The sequence below is a fragment of the Passer montanus genome, unplaced genomic scaffold, assembly GCF_014805655.1.
Source record: "Passer montanus isolate IOZ18808 unplaced genomic scaffold, ASM1480565v1 scaffold57, whole genome shotgun sequence".
Taxonomy (NCBI): domain Eukaryota; kingdom Metazoa; phylum Chordata; class Aves; order Passeriformes; family Passeridae; genus Passer; species Passer montanus.
In genome coordinates, this window is record NW_024370705.1 from 1,942,960 (window position 1) to 1,961,662 (window position 18,703).

The 18,703-nt window shown below is 44.8% G+C and overlaps 1 protein-coding gene across 1 annotated transcript in view; it reads right to left on the minus strand.

The window, feature by feature from the left end:
- The window catches only part of FBXW8 (F-box and WD repeat domain containing 8), a gene marked incomplete at its 5' end in the record, with an annotated part of 55,127 nt that extends 36,426 nt beyond the window's left edge, over window positions 1-18,701 (minus strand). Inside the window, 4 exons of the mRNA XM_039725822.1 lie at window positions 9,635-9,723; window positions 9,955-10,119; window positions 15,843-15,947; window positions 18,603-18,701. Coding sequence (XP_039581756.1) covers window positions 9,635-9,723; window positions 9,955-10,119; window positions 15,843-15,947; window positions 18,603-18,701 — 458 coding nt within the window. The remainder of the gene's footprint in view (window positions 1-9,634; window positions 9,724-9,954; window positions 10,120-15,842; window positions 15,948-18,602) is intronic.
- Between the last annotated feature and the right edge of the window lie 2 nt (window positions 18,702-18,703).

The following is an 18,703-nucleotide window of genomic DNA, read 5'->3' on the forward strand; positions in this document are numbered from 1 at the left end:
GGCACAGCTCTAATGAAGTGGTGCTGAAGAGGCAGACGATTTCATAAGGAGAAAAACATCAGGAAACTGGTCAAAACACAGAATCTCATCTGAAAAAGCTCCACTGTGCTGGATAGCAATAGCCAGAACAAATTTGGGGAAGAGGAGGAGGGGGAGGCTGATCCCTCTCCAGAGCCCCAGATGTCTTTATGGTTGCCTAATGACAATTATACTCAACCAATTAAGACACTGCTATCACAGTTGCATTGTTAGTAAGGCTTTGGCCCTGAGTGTTGATGGCTGTCTAATTAGTGTTTGTGCAAAGTACAACTGCAACTAATATATAAACTGACAAATACACAAAAGAAAAACTGTTAACAGGAACATTTTCCAAACAGTTGAGACTCTGCTCGTTCAGTCCATGGCAGCAGTAAAGACAAACTGCTTTCCTTCATGGCTGGGGTACTGCTGGCACTGCAGAATTTCACTTCAAACCACAGGGTCAACACGACCCTTGCTGGGTTTCTGTTCAGACAGGATGCTGGTGCCACTCACTTTTGGTGCTGCCTTTAGCACATCCCTCCAGGGCAAGGCTCACTGCACCAAACTGGGCTGGTCAGCAAAGACTCCTGATAAAACCCACCAGAAACCAGTTTACATTTTCCATGTTTTCTCTAAAGAGTGTGTAGCAAGGAAAAGGAATGAGAAAGAACCCCTTTGTTTCACAGTCAGGTCTGATTTCCAGAAGGCAAAGTCTGTTCAGTTTCCAGATACCTGCGGTGATCAACAAACCAAAAAAAACCACAACCCAACAACTTTGTTTCAGGCAGTCAGTGACCATCTGTTAATACTCAAAAGATCTTATTATGAAGTCCTTACAATGTCAGTGCATTTTATTGAAGTCAGTAGGAATTTTGCTGCAGTAACAGTCTCTGTTTAAACGGATGCCTGTTGATAAGCAAGTAAAATAATGAGTATTTTGCATTGTCTTGCTCCAACAAGCACCTCAGAGCTTTCATCCTTATTCCACCAAAAGCAACTCTCCAGTCCTTCATGTGTTTAATTAAGGTATCAGCGAGTGCCCCCCTCAGCAGGCTCAAGAATAAGGCCCAATTAAAGATGCAAACCCAAGCCCAAACATCTTCAAACTGGTTCAAATTGACCCTGAGCTCCATCTTCTCTCCCAGGCTCAAGTGAGACACTGACAACTCAATGTCCAATTTCAAAACACCTCCTCATCACAACCACGGCATGTTGGGAGGTACATCAATCACAGTGAAAAACACTGGAATTCAAGGGATTCTAGCATCTTCTTTGTACTCCTCTGAAGTGAGGGATGAGCTATGGACTGCTCAGAAACATCTACCACAGGGTGAGGAGCCCCAAAGCCTGGAAGAGGTTCCCAGTTCTCCCTGCATTCTCATTCCCAGGTATTTGGGTGCAATGATTTTGCCATCTCTAACCAACAGGTAGCTTGGCTGAGGGATTCCTTAAGGAAAGGATTCAGGAAAAACTAACAGTAGCAGAAAAGAGCTACTTCACATGGCAGAAAGGAATATAAATAGAACACAATGACCAAAAATAAAACACAAATGGAACAGGGAAGAGAAAATTTTCTATTACACGGCAGAAAGCTACACCATAAAACACAAGGAAAAACAGATGGGGGTAAACCAAAACCAGAGCCTGAAACAATCCTAATGCTGGTAGAAGAATGCAGAGTAGAAAATTAATCTCCCTGATTTCATCCAAATGTACTTTTGGGTTGCTTGATATATGAGTGCAGCCATGAAAAATGTGACTAATGTGTCCCAAAATGGATCTGGAAGCACTTTTAGATTTAGCATGTAGAAAATCCATTCTGAGCATCCTCATGATCAGTTCCCAAACTCTTCTGCTGGGAACCCAACTTTCCAATTTACCAACCCACGCCCATCTGTGGACCCCTCACAAATATGGAGCTGGAGAGCTTCTACCTTCCTTTTTAGGGCTTTATTTAGGAAATTATCCCTCAAGAAAGTGGGTTAAGCTGCTGGAGTGTGTAGTTCTGCAGCTTAGCACTGTTATCTGTAACAAAATTAACATTTCACCATCCTCACTGCTTCTGCCTCACCTTCTATATTAAGTGCAAGCAAATGTCATACCAAGGGAACAGAAACAAGCCAAAGGGTTGTACTGTAAGGAAAACATTTTAATGAACATTTATAAAAGCAGCAATTAGAAAAAGCCACCCTCTTTCTAGTAATTTGATTTTTAAGGCAGAAAAACTCCCATCCCCTAGCTCAAGGTTCCAGTGACTTGCATCTTAGTAATTTGATTTTTAAGGCAAAAATTTTTGATTTTAAGGCAAAAACCTCCCATCCCCTAGCTCAAGGTTCCAGTGACTTGCATCAGCCCAGGCCCATTAATTAAAGCAGCTGCTCTACCAAGGAAACAAATTACTGTGGGTACAGGAGAAAAAAATTATCTTTTCCATAAGAATTCAGGAGGCATTATGATGCAATTTGGGAAGGCTCTGCTCCATCAGCCCTATTATGTCACAAAAGACAAAGCACAGATAAAACAGCGGCTCCAGTTGCAGACAGAGGTGAGAAACACCACAGGAGGATGCTGGAAATTTATCTGTTTGCTCTGGAAGAACACCAACTGCAGCAGGCTGCAAGCAGCAGAGGGGAGGGGCATCACCTGAGCTCCAGGCACTGATGGTGACAGCCCAAAGAGTAAAAATGAAACCTTCAGGAAGTTTCGTAGAAAGAAGGATGGGTTTGTCTGGCCCCAGTAAAAAACCAGGATTTACAAGCTCAAAATTACTGCCTGTGCCTGAGAACACTGAAGGCATCACTGAGCACATCCCTGCAGCAGCAAAACCCAGAGGCAAACCAAGAGCTCCGGGCAGGCTGCAAAAGCAGCTTCCACAGAGTCAGATCAGGCAGTTGGAGTGAAAAAAACCCCAAACCAACCCACAACTCCCTGTTTGATACAGCAACGATCCCATCCTGCTTGTTCTGACACCAAGAGCATTCAGCTGCTGCTTTCCCCTGCTGGGTGCCACGAGCTGACTGCTGCAGTGGCAGGTAAATCCTCCAACACCTGGTACCACTGAGCAACCCAACAACCCAACCCTACTGTGGGTTTCACCTGAAAGGCTTTTTTCAGGAGCTGGGAGAGAAGGCAGCCTGGCTGTCACTAACACAACCTTACCTGAGCCCTCTGCACTCATGATGTCATTCCCCTGCTCAGCCTCCTCAGGGTGAAAAGAGGAGCCCTGACACTGCTCCTCAACAATGATGAGAGTGAGTGAAGAGAGGACAAAAGGTCTGGGGAAGGTTGAAGAAAAAAGCAATTATTTTCACCTTCTGCTTTGTTTGACATCTTGGCTTGCAGTCACTGGGAGGGGAGGGAGAAACCAGGAAAGTTGTGGCATCATAGAAGGGAAATTCAGGCAATTAAACAAGGCAGGGGTTTATTCAGGCTGCTGGAAGTCTTCAGTTTGTTAACTTTGATTCATTTTCATTACTAATTAATATTTTGGTTTCCTCAGGTCTGCACACTGAATTAAGATGCAAGAGCTAATAATAAATACCTTGAGAATAACCCACAAGCCCTACAGCAAAAAATCCAAATTAGATGAGAGTTGACATGAAGTTTTAAAAAGTGCAGGAAAGTGATTTCAAGCCTTTCGGGCTAGTTTCACACATCATTATGAAACTAAAGAGTGGCAAGCCCAGCTTCTAAAAAGTCATTTGCAGGTCACCTTTGAGCAGAAGCAAAGTGGAGTGGAAGGTGATGGAAGAGAACAAAGGAACTCACCATAAAGGAACAGCTACTTGTGTGTAGATGTTGCTCAGAATGAGTTAAACTGAAAGGCCCGAATTGTTTGTGAGTGCTCCCAGAATGAAGACAACTGTATAAAATCGTGTCAGCATGAGAAATAAATGTCCAGATTCCTCTAAGGAACAACACTGGATATTCAGGAAGTTCTTCCTTAGCTTCTCATTGCCTTTATCAAGCATCACTTGGGGAAACACCACCTGTGCCAGGTGGGCTCCACCCTGAAAGGGAGGAAATGTGAATCTGTTGGTTTATCAAGGCAATCAGCAGGTGAATGTCACCAGTCCTAACTTCTCAAATCACAAGGAAAGCAGGCAGTACTTAGGGGGGAAGGAGGAAAACATCTGAAATTAAAATTTCAAGAAAAGCCAGGGCTGATTTCCCAGTCTGTAAGAGGTGCAGGGACTCCTCCCAGCATCTGCTAAATCAGTCTGTGGCCAAGCTCTTCGCTACCAGGCCACCACTCAGTCACAGAAAACTGAAGAAAAAAGAAAGAAAAAGATGATACTTTATAGTTCTGGGTCTTGGGAAGGGTGGTCTGACTCTGGGCCTCTTTTGTTTACTTATTTTCAGAGCCACCAGCAGCAGCAGTGAAGCCACAGTGCTTTTTCTGCAAGCATTAAAAAATTAACACATCTCCCTCAAAGCCTGCCTGGTGTGGTTTTAGGGGTGAGCTGTGAGGTGAGATGGCACCAGCAGCAACAGGCAAGCTCACCCCAGGGCTCAGGAACAGCCACAGGTGAGCATTTCAGAGCCAGTCTGGAGCAACAGTCTCATGTCATGCCACAGGCACATCACACCATGGGATCCTCTGCAATGGCAAGGTCAAACAAGGACCATGTTCTGAGATCACACTGTCCTGAAGGACCCAACCTCTGACTACAATGCCAAAAAAATAGCAAACAAGCAGCAATTTTACTGTCTGAACAAGCATTTGCTTAACAAACCCCATATAAATCCAGATTTTAGTAAGAGAAAGTGAAGCAATGCAGGCATTCTGCACAGTAAATGACAGCATGAGGCACAGGGAGCCTCACCAGCAGGAATTTCTAAAAGCCGAGCAAGCAGCTATATAATTGCTTTAAGTAAGCTCTGACTTAGGGCTGAAACTCCATTTGAATGGGAGATGAGGGGGAGAACATCATCCCTTTAGAGAAGATCCTTCGAGACGTGTAACTGTAGAAAGGCTGGCAAATACACCATTGATTGGGAGTGAGGTAACCACAAACACCACTGGCTCAAATGAAAAGGGATTCAGGGGCTGACCCAGAAAACAAGGCTCGTAACCACCGGGATGAAATTTTAATGACAAACACAAGAAGCTCTGCGTGCAGGCCAGATTGAATTATCTGATGTCAGACAGCACAAAGGGGAGCTGCTCGCTGCCACCTCGCTCCCAGCTCAGGTTGCACTCAATCAATCCTTGATATTCTGCCATCTCCTGGCTTCAGCCTGGCCAGCAGCGTGGGGACAAGTGGGGAGTGCATGGAACAGGAGCATTTCTCTGGGTATTTCTGTGCCTTTGCTTCCTTCACAGATTAATAAAGAGCTGCTCCTGAACCAGCTCAAACTGTGCCTCTATAAATCACAGCTGCTGGTTTAAGTCACTCTGCCCACAGCCTGTATAAATTCCCTTTCAGAAAGATTAAAAAGCTCTACAGCAACTAAAATTAAAATGATTCCACTTTGCAGCAGAGTTTGAAGCAGGACAGTGAGGATGACAAGATCACACCTAGCACAGCACAGGTTCAAATCAGTGATTCCAGGCTTGCTCCAAGATTCCCAAACACACCAACCCCAGCATTCCTGCTCTCTCCAACCAGAACTCCTCTCAGCCCAACTAGAACTCAATCTTGCTGCTGCCAGAAAAAGAGTTAAAGATGTTTCCATAAATACATCAGCAACAAAAGGATTGCTAAGGAGAATCTCCATCTTTATTGGATCAGGGAGAAACAGTGACAAAAGATGAGGAAAAGGCTGAGAATTAAAGCCTTGTCCTCAGGGTACCCAGGCTGGAAAACAGGGACAGGGAGCAGAACGAAGGCCCATGATCCAAGGGGAAATGGCTGGCATCCTGCTGCAGCACTTGGGACCCACCCCAGGGTCTGAGGGAGGGGGCAGAGCTCACCCAACACCTCCCACCCTTTCCCAGCAGGGAGGCCATGGGCCCTCCTTTCCCAGGGGACTGAGCTCTGCAATCCTGATGCCCATCTAGGAGCTGGGCTGGAAGGAGCATCCAGGGAAAGGCTGCCCTGTGAGCCTGACCTCAGTGCCAGGCAGAGCTCTGGAACAGAACATGAGCAGGGCAAAGTGCCAGGCAGAGCTCTGGAACAGAACATCAGCAGGGCAAAGTGCTGGGTCCCACCCTGGGCCACCACCCCGGGGAGTGCTGAAGGCCTGGGCAGGAGCGGCTGCTCAAGGTGGACAAAGCCCTTGGGGGGTGGTGACAGCAGCTGGTCACCAGCCCAGCTGTGCCCAGGTGTGCCCAGGTGTGCAAGAGGGCCAAGGGCACCTGGGCTGTCCCAGGGCACAGCACTGGGCACTCCTGGGGCACCTCTGCCCAGTTCTGGGCCCCTCAGGACAAAAAGCAGCTGGAGGGGTTGGAGCACGTCCAGGGAAGGGGCTGGAGCACCAGGAGTGCTGAGGGAATTATGATCAAAAACCTGCTAAAAACTGAGCAGCCCCAAGCAGCAACCTGAGACTAAAAAAGGCTCAAGCCACTGGACAGAAAATCCTTGGGAAATGCCCCACAATTCTGGATTAGCAGCACCAGGCCTTGCAAACTCACACTCAGACACACACTGTAAGCACTGATCATTCCCATGCAAAGCTGAGCACACAAGTGTTTGTGAAACGGGAGAGAGAATCATTAAATGTAACAGATAATTGATATTTATACTGAGAGGAGAATTGACTTTGTAAACCTCAGCTATTAAATTACTTCTTCAGGACTGAAAGAACACAACAGTTTGCTATTGATCACCAGATTCATTACACTTTTATGACAAATTTGAAAGCACAATGCCATTAAGTTCAATTTTATAAGCTGGGAGAGACAGGGGAGGGTTATGGTTGGGTTTAAAAAAAAACACAGCAAACAACAAAACCCCAACAAATTCCTCAATATCCTAAATACTTACCAAATGCACATGAAGTATTTCTCTGCACAATTTGCTGATGCCCTCTGAAGTTTTAGTTATAACTTGAAGTCTCCCTTGTTTGATATTTACCAATTTAAGAGATAAAACAGAGTGAAGCAGTAAACAGCAAAGGACATAAAATAATTTTTGTGTTCTAACACTCTAAAGTTTTCATTTACTAACCAGGTAAATTCAATCAGCTGAATTCTAATGTCCTCTTGTTGTTTTATCAAACACATGCTCACAGCTTCATAAAGAGATAATTCATTTTTCAGAGAAATTACTGGAAAGTCATTTAAGTGAACATCATTTTTTCCTAAAGGATACACACATGCAGATTGCCCTCAGTGGTCTCTTACCTGCTCACCTGTTTTCAGGAACCTGAATTATTTAATTGCATCACACCCCTGTAAATTCACCAAGAGAATCAGGAGATACTGGAGGAACTGGAGAACCAGCAGGAAAAAAGTGTGCAACTGTCAGCTCCCAACTTCTCTAATACACCAAGCCAAAATATGCACTACTGGAGTTTAATATGCAGGATTCAGAACCTTTGCTTATTAATACTTCTGAAATGTAATTTAATCTGCCTAACTCCTCTCTGCTGCATGTTTGGATACAAACACAAGGGAGAAAATGAAGGAAAAGAAGAGCTGGAGGTTTTGGCAGCAGCATGGAGACAACTGGGTTTGCTGTCTGACAGTTTAGAGTCCTGCTCTCAGCTGTCCAAGAGCATTCAAAAGCATTTCCATTAATTAGAGTTTTCCAGGTATCTTTCTTATAACCAGTCTGTGAATTTTCAAGTATTTTAGAAGCAGTTTTCTCAGTCCCACACCATTAACATGAAGTGCTACCATTACACATTGAACTCTGGTATGTCAAGGACAATGTCCCAGCTCCCCAGGATATTCATAATTTTTATTTACTCATGTAATTTCTGGAGGGTTACTAATTACTGAACCTGTGAAATTCAAACAGAACAGAGGAAAGCCTCACACTTCCTGGGAGAATCACTGCAACCTCTTCTAAAAATTTGTGAGACTCTTAAAATTGTATTTAAGAGTACGAACCACATGAATAAGTAACATTAAACCAAGATCCAGAAAACTTCTATATGAGGAAAAGAGAAGTTTGAGTTTACCTATTCTGAGTGGGTTATTTTCCACCCAGGTTGTCTTTTAAGTATGAAATGAAGAAAAGTAACAGTCATTCTAAAGTTATTTTTGTGCTGTGACAAGATACCCTTGTGATTAGGAGATTTTTATGAAAAAAAAACATTAAAAAGGGAGATTTGTTTCAGTAGATGTGTAAAATGTTTAATACATTTTGGGTATAGAAGGAGTTCATCAGAAAGCACCTGAGTTTTTACAGGGACTACTTGTACATGAGATAACTTTTGAATAGTTCATTAAAAATTTGCACTGCTGAGGTAAATTGTAGATAAACATCCTCATCAGTCACTTCAGGACAGCCTGTCTCAGGAACTCAGGTGAACCCATTCTTATGCTTCAAACAGGTGCTGCTTTTGAATTTATTAAAAGAAGCACCTGAGATTTCAGATGGTGAAGGTGGAGTAGGTGGAGTGAGCCCTACACAGACTGGTAAAGATGGAGTGGGCATTACACAGCCTGGTAGAGGTGGAGGGAGTATTACACAGCCTGGTAAAGATGGAGCAAGCTTTACACACTCTGCTAAAGGTGGAGTGGGTAATACACACTCTGGTGAACACAAAATGAGCATTACACACTCTATAGAAGGTGGACTGGGAATTACACAGCCTGGTAGAGTGGGAATCACACACACTGTGAAAGATGGAGTGGGCATTACACACTCTGGTACACATGGAGTGAACATTACACACTCCATAAAAGGTGGAGTGGGAATTACACACTCTGCTAAGGATGGACTAGGCACCACACACTGCTGCAGGTGCAGTGGACATTAAACATTCTGTGACACTCGGAGTGAACATTACACACTCTACAGAGGATGGAGTGAACATTACACATCCTATAGAAGATGGAGTAGGCAATGCAGACTGTTGCAGGTGCAGTGGGCATTACACACTCTACAGAAGGTGAAGTGGACATTACACACTATAGAAGGTGGAGCAAGCTTTACACACTCTATAGAAGGTGGAGCAAGCTTTACACACTCTATAGAAGGTGGAGCAAGCTTTACACACTCTATAGAAGGTGGAGCAAGCTTTACACACTCTACAGAAGGTGAACTGGACATTATACACTCTACAGAGGATGGAGTGGGCATTACATACTCTATGGAAGGTGCAGTGGGCAGTGCAGAACCCGTTGCAGGTGCAGTGGGCATTACACACTCTATGGAAGGTGAAGTGGACATTACACACTATAGAAGGTGGAGCAAGCTTTACACACTCTACAGAAGGTGAACTGGACATTATACACTCTACAGAGGATGGAGTGGGCATTACATACTCTATGGAAGGTGCAGTGGGCAGTGCAGACCCCATTGCAGGTGAAGTGGGCATTACACATGCTATGGAAGGTGCAGTGGGCATTACACACTCTGTGGAAGGTGCAGTGGGCATTACACACTCTATGGAGGGTGCAGTGGGCATTACACACTCTATGGAGGGTGCAGTGGGCATTACACACTCCACGGAAGGGGCAGGGGCAGTGCAGAGGGCAGTGCCAGCCCGTGCTCACCCTGCCATGACCACGCCGTCGCAGCAGTGCACGTCGCACAGGACGCGGCCGGGCTCGTAGTGCAGCTGGCTCACGGCACCCACACGGTTCTGCAAGAGACACAGGCATTGGGGTTCCCATTCCTTCATCCACCAAAACCTCCTGCTAACAAACTCCCAGCTCTGCTGCTGCTGCTGAGAGAAGACACACCTACCCCAAAATCCCCCAGCAGCTTTCAGCTGGGAAACACGAGCTGCAGAACACAACACCAACTCTCCTCTCCCACTTGCTCAAAGCAGGTTCCCATTTTTCCCCATTTCTCTAAGGAAATTCCCTCTCACCTTCCAGTTGGTTTTCAGCATGTGCTCTCTGGCTCTGCAGTTTTTGAGGGCGAGCTTCCAGCAGGAATGGTCGGAGATGCTCGTGTCCAACAGGTATCCCTCCTGCTGGCACAGCCGGTACCACAACACTTCGTCTTCTGCAAGGATTTTCCATGTCCTGCTGACCTGGAAATCAATGTTTATATATGGATCTCTCATAAATGAATAAGGAAAATGAGATTTAATATGAAATATTAAAACATTATCTGAAATATAAATTAATACAGGCCTGTACTAAGATGAAAGTCTTACTTTATCAAATACATTTGTTCAGTCTTAATACGCCTGAGCGTATAAAAACCCCAGACTTTTAAGAAAAGGCTTGTTTTCTGTGGTTTCTTCAGGAAATAACTGACTTTATACTCCACTAAAACTCCACATAACACAGACACCAGTTTAGTGGTCACACTGTCAACCTGAAATTTCAGTGGCTGGAAAATTTTGACAGGAAAAGCAGCAAGAAAATAATTAAGAGAGAATTATGAGCTTAGAGCAAAAATACGAATATATTTTCATATTTGCAGCTAAGAAACCCTCTCAGATCACAGCACCATATCTCTGAAGTCCCACTGACAATGCCTGATTAGGGGTATGACATTAGTGATTTATAACCTATTGTATTACAGTATGCATAAATAGGAATGAATTATTAAGTTTTTCAAGCAGCCTCAAGTTGCTGCCCATTCCAGAGAGAACAGCTTCATCACAATCAATTGTGGGCTCAGAATTAAAGATTCAAGAGGTAAGAGCCAACTTAAGTAGCTTTTTTTTTCCCCTCTGTAATTCTTAATTTAAAAAAACAGACGTAACCAATGAAAGCCACGACTGGTGAAAGCAGCAATCAATTGTGCTCTGGTTCTAAAAAGATTAAAAGAACCTTCTGAGACTGACATCATTTTTAGTAAGTTACAATTAAACATCTAATGTTCATTTCAGTCCCCAGATTATGCCAAGAATCCAAGCCTCCCATGGACACAAACTCTCCCAGGACCATCTCTTTATATTTATTTGCCATTTTTTCCACAGTCACTCACACAGAGAAAATGTTTAATATGATGAAAGAAGGGGTGATCCGAGTAACCTGCAAGTGTTTTTATGGTTTGAGACCTACAGAGAAAAAAGTGCTCAAATAGGAATATCCAAAAGCAGCAAAATGAACATTATGGATCACCCAGAGTGCAAACTGGTAGAGGGAGAAAATCCCCTTCCATCCTCTGACAAAGGAAACAACCTGCACAGGGCAAGAATAATGCCCTGAAATGACAGAACCAGCACTGAGGATTCTCCAGCAACACACAGCACCCTGGAATCAAAGTGCTGAGTGCTCCTGTCCCTAGAGGGACACACTCAGCAACTTCAAAAGCACCAAAAAGAGATAATCCAAAATCCAAACCATTAGGAATTTGCTCTCAATTTGATTTGAAAGTAGGATAAATATCTGTGTTATTGCTCCAAGAACACAAAAAAAACCCCAAAGCAGCTTTCTGCTGACACACCAGAAGAGCAGCTGTGGTGCAGGAGTGGAGCTCCCCAGGCAGAACCTCTGCCCCCTCCCCAAACAGCAGCACATTTTCCTGACAGGGACAGGCTGAGCACACGCACAGGGAAGCACAGCCAAACCAGGCCAGCTTTTGCCTTGCTTTCCAACAGAAAAATCAAAAATAAACACACACCTTTCAGCCTGCCAAAACAGACAATATTGCACAGACCTTTCAAGTTTCAAGGTCTTAAAAGCATTTTATAAAGACAGTAAAACAAAAGAAAAGGGGGGGGAGCTACATAAAATTTCAACTGCCTTTTCAACTTTCAGGGGGAATAAAGATCCTATCCTATCCTGATTTTTTTTCAATCAAATTACAGCGAACCCTGCTGCTTTACAAGCCTGAATTTCCAAAGGGTCCCTAACCCAGCCTTTTCTTACAGCCCCAAACTCGCATGCCAATCCCTTGTAAAACCCCACTGAGCGAGGCTCAGCTGCACGAAATCACTAATAAAGAGTCTCAAGCATTTCACTTTACAGCACCACTGTGAGCTGCAGCATTAAAACCAGCCATTGGCTTCAAGTCAGCTTTATTAGATCTGCTTGACTTGGAGTTTCAGGTGAGGCCCCAAAAGCATTATGGCTTTATTTACATGCACCCAAAAGCTGGGTGCTGGAGAGGAGCTGAGATGTGCAAAGCTCTTGTTAAAACTGTTTCCAAATCTAAACGGCACAGAAACTCCAGCAAGGATCAATGACAACATCTGACAGACTTGTTTATAGATCTGGAGTCCTGAATTTAATTTTGTCTTCAGTATTCCTATTATCTTTTTACAACTGTTCTCAGCAAAGAAAGTTTGGGTTCCCCTGAGCTCCACAGAGGGACAGTTTTATATTTTATAGTTCAGCAAGTAATAATGTTCTGAAGGACTTCAAAAGCTTTTGCTGACACAGGCTTTGCTATTTGGTTTTGCCTCTGGGGGATATTTTTCCCCCTAAAAAACCCCACCTCTTCCATCAAATCCAAAATTTCTTCTAATCCCATCTAAATCAACTGGCTCAAATCCTAATGAAGGTTTATTCATCCCTCTGCATCTGATAATGGTTTTTATTTCACTAGGTTTATTTTCTTCCCCAGACACACAAAGGCAGAGTCAAGGCTCATTTGCTGGGACCAGGGGCCTCAATTAGAACTGCCTGGACTTTGAGCTCGGTACAGAAAATAGTGCCAAGTGTTTAATCCAAAGCCATTCTGATGGAAGCTGCTCATCTTTTCTGCTCACAGCCCTGAGCACAAAATGGTTTGGCCTGGAAGGGACCTTAAAGACCACCCAGTGCCAGCCCCTGCCCTGGGCAGGGACACCTTCCACTGTCCCAGGCTGCTCCAAGCCCTGTCCAGCCTGGCCTGGAACACTTCCAGGGATCCAGGGGCAGCCACAGCTGCTCTGGGAGTTCCATCCCAGCCTCTCCCCACCCTCCCAGGGAACAATTCCTTCCCAATATCCCATCCATCCCTGCCCTCTGATGGCTTTTACCTATAAACAACCTTGATACAAAACCATGCTCAAAAAACAACATTCCATTTTCCTTTTATAAATCTATAAATATTAAAGCCTCAACAGTTTGACAATCCCAGAAGGCCTGGAGGTAAGCAGCTGAAATTCTTGATTTATGCATGACAATTCATTCCTAAATTCCTAGAAACAGTCTCCCTTGCCCTAGATAGATACACAATTCCTGTGTTGGTAAACACTTCTAAACCTTCCCTAAGATGCAAACCTAACAGGTCAAGGGAGTTTCCCACTGATCTGTTCAGAAGCAAAACTGCCAAAATTCAGTGCTGCTGAATTCAAGCTGAACCATAAAGGCCAGGTGCCCAAGCCATGGGTAAAATAAATGTATTTACAGTATCAGCCCCAAATCACACAAGAGCATTCCAGTTTGTCACGTTTGTGGTGTCCCAAGGGATTGTTTTTCCTTTCCCTCTACACCCTGACCAGGAGGAAGGAGTGACTGCTCCCAAACCTGCTCACAGTCAGGAAAGTCACTCATGGTACAGATATTTCCACCAATGGTCAGAACACAATCAAAAAGTGCTCACAGGGCAAAATTCTGCCTGACCCTGGCCTGTTCTGTGCTACATGAAGCCCTGGATACTTTTCTCCTTGAATTCCAAATGTGGGATATCAACAGGGACTGGTGTGGTGGATGCTACTGAATGTCACCCCCTGCTGCAGACCCAGCAGAGCTCAGGCACTGAGGACACTTACTTACAGACTTGTGTATTTCCACTGCCACACAGACAGGCTGTGGTTTACACTTCTAATTCCAAAAATCAAAGAAAAGCTGTGGGGGAGCGAGAGAGAGGGAAGTATCAAGGTGAAATTAAAGTTCTCCAGACAGTCTGTGGTGTGATTAAATCCCAGAGAGGCTCTGCAGTCAGGCTCCTTTCCTGTTAGCTGGTTACCAATTTGGCACACAGAACTAAGCAAGCAGGTTTTCTCCAAAGGCACTCACATGGATCATGATGCCAACTCCACCAACTGGCCCAATTTCACTGAAATCCCAAGGCACCTTAATAAAAAAAACCTTTCTAGGATAACACCATAAAGCAGCAGGGTTTTCCATGGAACAGAAGAGGGCTCCCCCCCTTCAAAAACAAAACCACCAAGAGAAAAATGAAAATGCTATTTATTTTTATGGCTCTGCTTTTTATTCGAACAGTTAAAAAGAAGCCAGCTCTGCACTGGATCCTCATCTGATTGGGAGAGCCCTGTGAAACACTGGGCACTTGCTCAGCCACCTGTCAGCTGTCAAAGGAACAGTGACTTGGGAAGAGGGGAATGAGAAATGTGGAAAATTGTCTGTGTTAGAACACATCTTATGAGAACAGGCTGAAGCTAAAAAGCAAAGTGAAGGGGAGAGGAATCCAGTGCAGCCCTGAGCACAGGGAAAAGGAGCAGCCCTACAGCAGCCAATCTCTTTACTATGCCATGAGGTAAAGTGATCACACCTAAGGAGGGGGGGAAAGAAAGAATAACCTTAAACTAATCCATTTCAAAAATGCAGCCCAGTTCCATGTGGCCTTCACTGATGGCATACTTCTACCCCAAGGGACAGAAACTTGAGCATATCTGAAAGCTTCCCTGTCCTGGACAACACCAAAAAATAATCCTAAAGAATTCTCCCCTCTGCAAGAGCAGCTCTGCACAAGGAATTAATTTTCTTTAAACAATCCCTGTTCCTAAAAGGCATTAGCAACTCAAAGATTTAAGCAATAACCACTTGTAGCTATTTAACAGTACAACACACTCATACTGAACATCAAAGCCTGGGCCATTTGCAGAATATTAGAATATTTAATTTAGTTTAGCCGTCCTCAACAGACCCTGTCTGTCACTTCTCAGTTTTCACATATTAACATTTTTCTCTTCCACTCAAACTATGCCCTAGACTGTTTGTAGCACAAAGAATGGTTTTGGCTGGATTTTGTGAGGTTGCAAGATGTGCTCTGGATGTAAGAGTTAATGACCACCAGCCTGGAACCCTAAACAGTGGCCACAGGAGAAGCTGGAATGACATCTACAATATTCTGCTTGATTTCACAGGGTAATCAGCACTTGCCAATTAAGTTTGTTTTGAAGATTCATTTAGAGAGGTGGTTCATCATTCAGTGGGTGAAGAAAGGAAATAAAGAGGCCCAACAGTGTGGGCTGAACAACCCTGAGTAGAATGAGGTGAGAAAGAGTGTTTCAGTAAAGTTCTGGAAGAGGCAAGCAGTTTACAACTACACATAAATTATAGACCAGGCCTGAGTACAGACTGCTGAGAGCATTATCTGAAAATAACAGAAAAGAAAAATATAAACCCCTTGCAGGGCTGGGGGGAGGAAATCAGGGTCATTTAAGAATTTAGCCTCACATGGAAATACTACAGACAAAAATGTACTACTCCAGTGTCTGTGGTTCAATCCCATGCTGGAAAGTGGGAGGAGCAGCTCTTGCCATGCCCTCAGCACTGCCAAGTGCTGAGTCCTAAACACTGCAAGACACTCACCTGAATCAAAAATGCTTCAGAACACTCACTCAAATCAAAATATCTCTGCACTATTTATTTTCAATTTTAAGGCTTCGCTGCTGCCCAAGCCACAGATGTTTTATTTAACTCTGCTCAAGTGCAGCTGTAAATCCAGCTCATGTACCATTACATTTCCAATATCCAGCTTTGGAACTGTCTCCTGTGAGTGAAAGCACAACCAGCTGAGTTCCTTGGGCTCCCACCCCACTTGCCTACATCGAGGTGTCTCATTTTTCACCATTTCTGCCAGTTTTTAGTGCAAACAGAGCAGCAAGCTGCCAGCAGCACTCACCTGAGCACACCTTCCCAGCTCAGCCTTGCCCAGGTACTGGAATATCTTCAGTGCCAGCTCGTAAGGCAGCTGCACGTCGAAAAAAGGGACCTCATTGATCTCATTCTGGGAAGGAAAAAGGAGAATATCATTTGTGAGGCTGGGTTAACACACAGTTTGAGAGCAGGAGAGTTACCGTGGTATGGAGAAGGAATGGTGTGTCCTCAGGGCCACCACAGCTCCATAACAACATCAGTTTTTCTGCCTCTCCCCCATTTCATGGCCCTTTAAAGGGCAGAGAAAGGCAGGACACAAGTTCTAGGAAAACAGTTTGCCTACAGTGCCAAAAACACCCAATAAATTATCACTTTGAAGACATATGCCCATTATTAATTTCACCTGCAAGATTTCAATCCCATATGATGGAAAAATGAACAAATATTTTAAATATAACTGAATGGAGACGATGTTGGTTTCTTTCATTACTAACATAAAAATGTCTTTTTAATATGAGATGTTCCTCTTTTAACTAATTGTGCATCTCAAACAAAAAAACTGAAGCCAAATCCATCAATTTAAGCTAACAGCTAAATGCAGCACACAGATTTTTCCTAGGTGTATTTTGTTTTATTTAATTACATAACTATTACATCTTCTTTTTGCAGTTATCACAACAAGATTTATGTTCTCTCTTATCCTGTCTGGATATTCAAAATTTTTAGACTCTATAATAGAGAAAGAGCTAAATTAGCTGATTCTGACTATTTCTATGCCACCAGTTTTGCTCTGCAGTGTTTTCTCTGGTTTCAGTCATCCTCCCCAGGTGCTCCTGCTCATTGTCCATCAATCCTCATGCACAAAATCAGCTGCTCAGTTAAAACCCTTCTCCACTGTCTGCCTTCAGAGGCTCAGGATCATCTCTTGCCACCTTTGTTTCTTTGCAGGTTTCTCCAACAGCTTCTCATTCAAATCAGGGCCATTTGCAGTACCAAAGTAGACTATAGAAGGGATATTCTGGGTTTATTTAAAGCAGTTCCTCAGGTAAATCCCAATATAATGTGGTGGTGTGGTTTTTAAAGCAGAAGATATTCTACACTCAGGACAAGACATTCTAAAGACGGGCGGGTGTTCAGACAACACAAACCCGGGCAATGCTCCCATCAGGTCTTTTAGCAACAAAACATCACTTCACACCTACTGGAACCTCCCACTTGTTCTAGAGTTACTTAGAGCAGGATCTGCAGCCTCCTCATCCCCGGTTTCCCTGCACGAGCAGCCCCTTCTCCCTGCCCCGTGCTGGGGCTCGGGCTCCCCGGCGCGGACCCGCAGGATCTGTTTTGCTTTCGTGCGCTGTAAATCCCACCCGCCTCCAGCGGGGACACCCAAGGAAAACACAAAGGGAAACTCTCCGGGCAGGCTCCGAGCTGGCCAGATTGATCCCGCTCCCTGCGGCAGCCACAGAACAGCCACGGGCTGCCCGAACAAAGCAGGGGAGCCACGGGGCAAGGACTGCTCGCTGCAGGCTCACGAGGCAGCAGCACGGACGTGCTCCTTCCCAACCGGGCTTGACTCGTGTCCAGGCAGCCCATCCTGGGCTGGCTGCAGGGAATGAGGGCTGCAGGCACAGCAGTGCTGACACAAGGCTCCACACCAGCGGTGCTCTCGAGGAAAGGAGGGGGAAAGAGGAAAAAACACCCACACTGGCTTTTTATGAACCGAGCTGCAGGAGGATTTGTACCGTGCTTCAAATAAACCCAGAAGTGCTTTTTTTTCTGCTTTGGTGCTGCAAAGGGTCCAAGTTTAAATGAAGAGTGGCTGTAGAAGAGACCTACAAAGAAGCAAAGGAATGGGGGTTAGGAAAGTGCCAAGAGGGAGGGGATGGTCCCCATTTGGGATCTGCCCGAGGTTCTGGAGGCACAGCCCAAACTCACACTGATCCCATTCTAATACATTCTAACCCTAACATCAGGGGCAGAGCCAGGTCTTCCCACACCCCAAAATTCCCTGCAGCTTGTCCTCAGCACAAGGAAGCAGGGATGTTAAGTCAGCACCAGTCTGTCTAAAAGTCTACTGGAATGAGTCCAAAACTCAAATACAACCAGCCCCTCTGAGACAGATTCGGGCTCCTGTGTGCTAATGGAGCACTAATTCTGTAAAATGGATTAATTTGTGCCTTGCAGACAGAAATTTAATCTGTTCCTTTTAATTTTTTTAAGCAAAGAGTAATTAGTCATAGCAAGGTTAGTGAGAAACAAGAAAACGGGTTTCCCCCCTAGTTTTCCTATACTGTAAATAACATATCTATGGCATTTAGAGGATTTACCAAAATAACTTTTATCTGGTTCACAACTGTATTTAAGACTATTTCCAAATTAACTCTTTTATTTAAAGAATTAAAGCTTGTTTTCTTACTACGCTGCTGTGTCACAAGGTAGGATACCCTTTAATTACTGTCTGAGTAAACAACAAAAATCTTAAGAGGAAAAACGATATTATTTCAGCGAGTCACGGCATATCTCGAGCTGGAAGGGACCCTCGAGATCACCGAGCCCAACTCCAGGCCCCGCACAGGACATCCCACCCCGTGTCAGTACACAGGACAAGCAGATTCTGAAGGGTTACAACTCCGAAAAAGGATGTCTATTCAGAAGCTGCGGTTATAAACAAGCACACAGGAGCACAACCTCAACGTCCCCTTGGCTCTCCGCGCTCCGGTACCGGCCCCGCCGCGACCCCGCCTGGGGCCCGGCCACGGCCCCGGCCCGCCCCGCGCAGCCCTACCAGGTCTCGGATCAGCTGGCCCAGCAGATCGTCCCCATCTCCGGCCCCGTCCCCCGCGGGTTCCCCGGCGGGCCGGGCGGGCGCCGGGCTGCGGCGGGCCG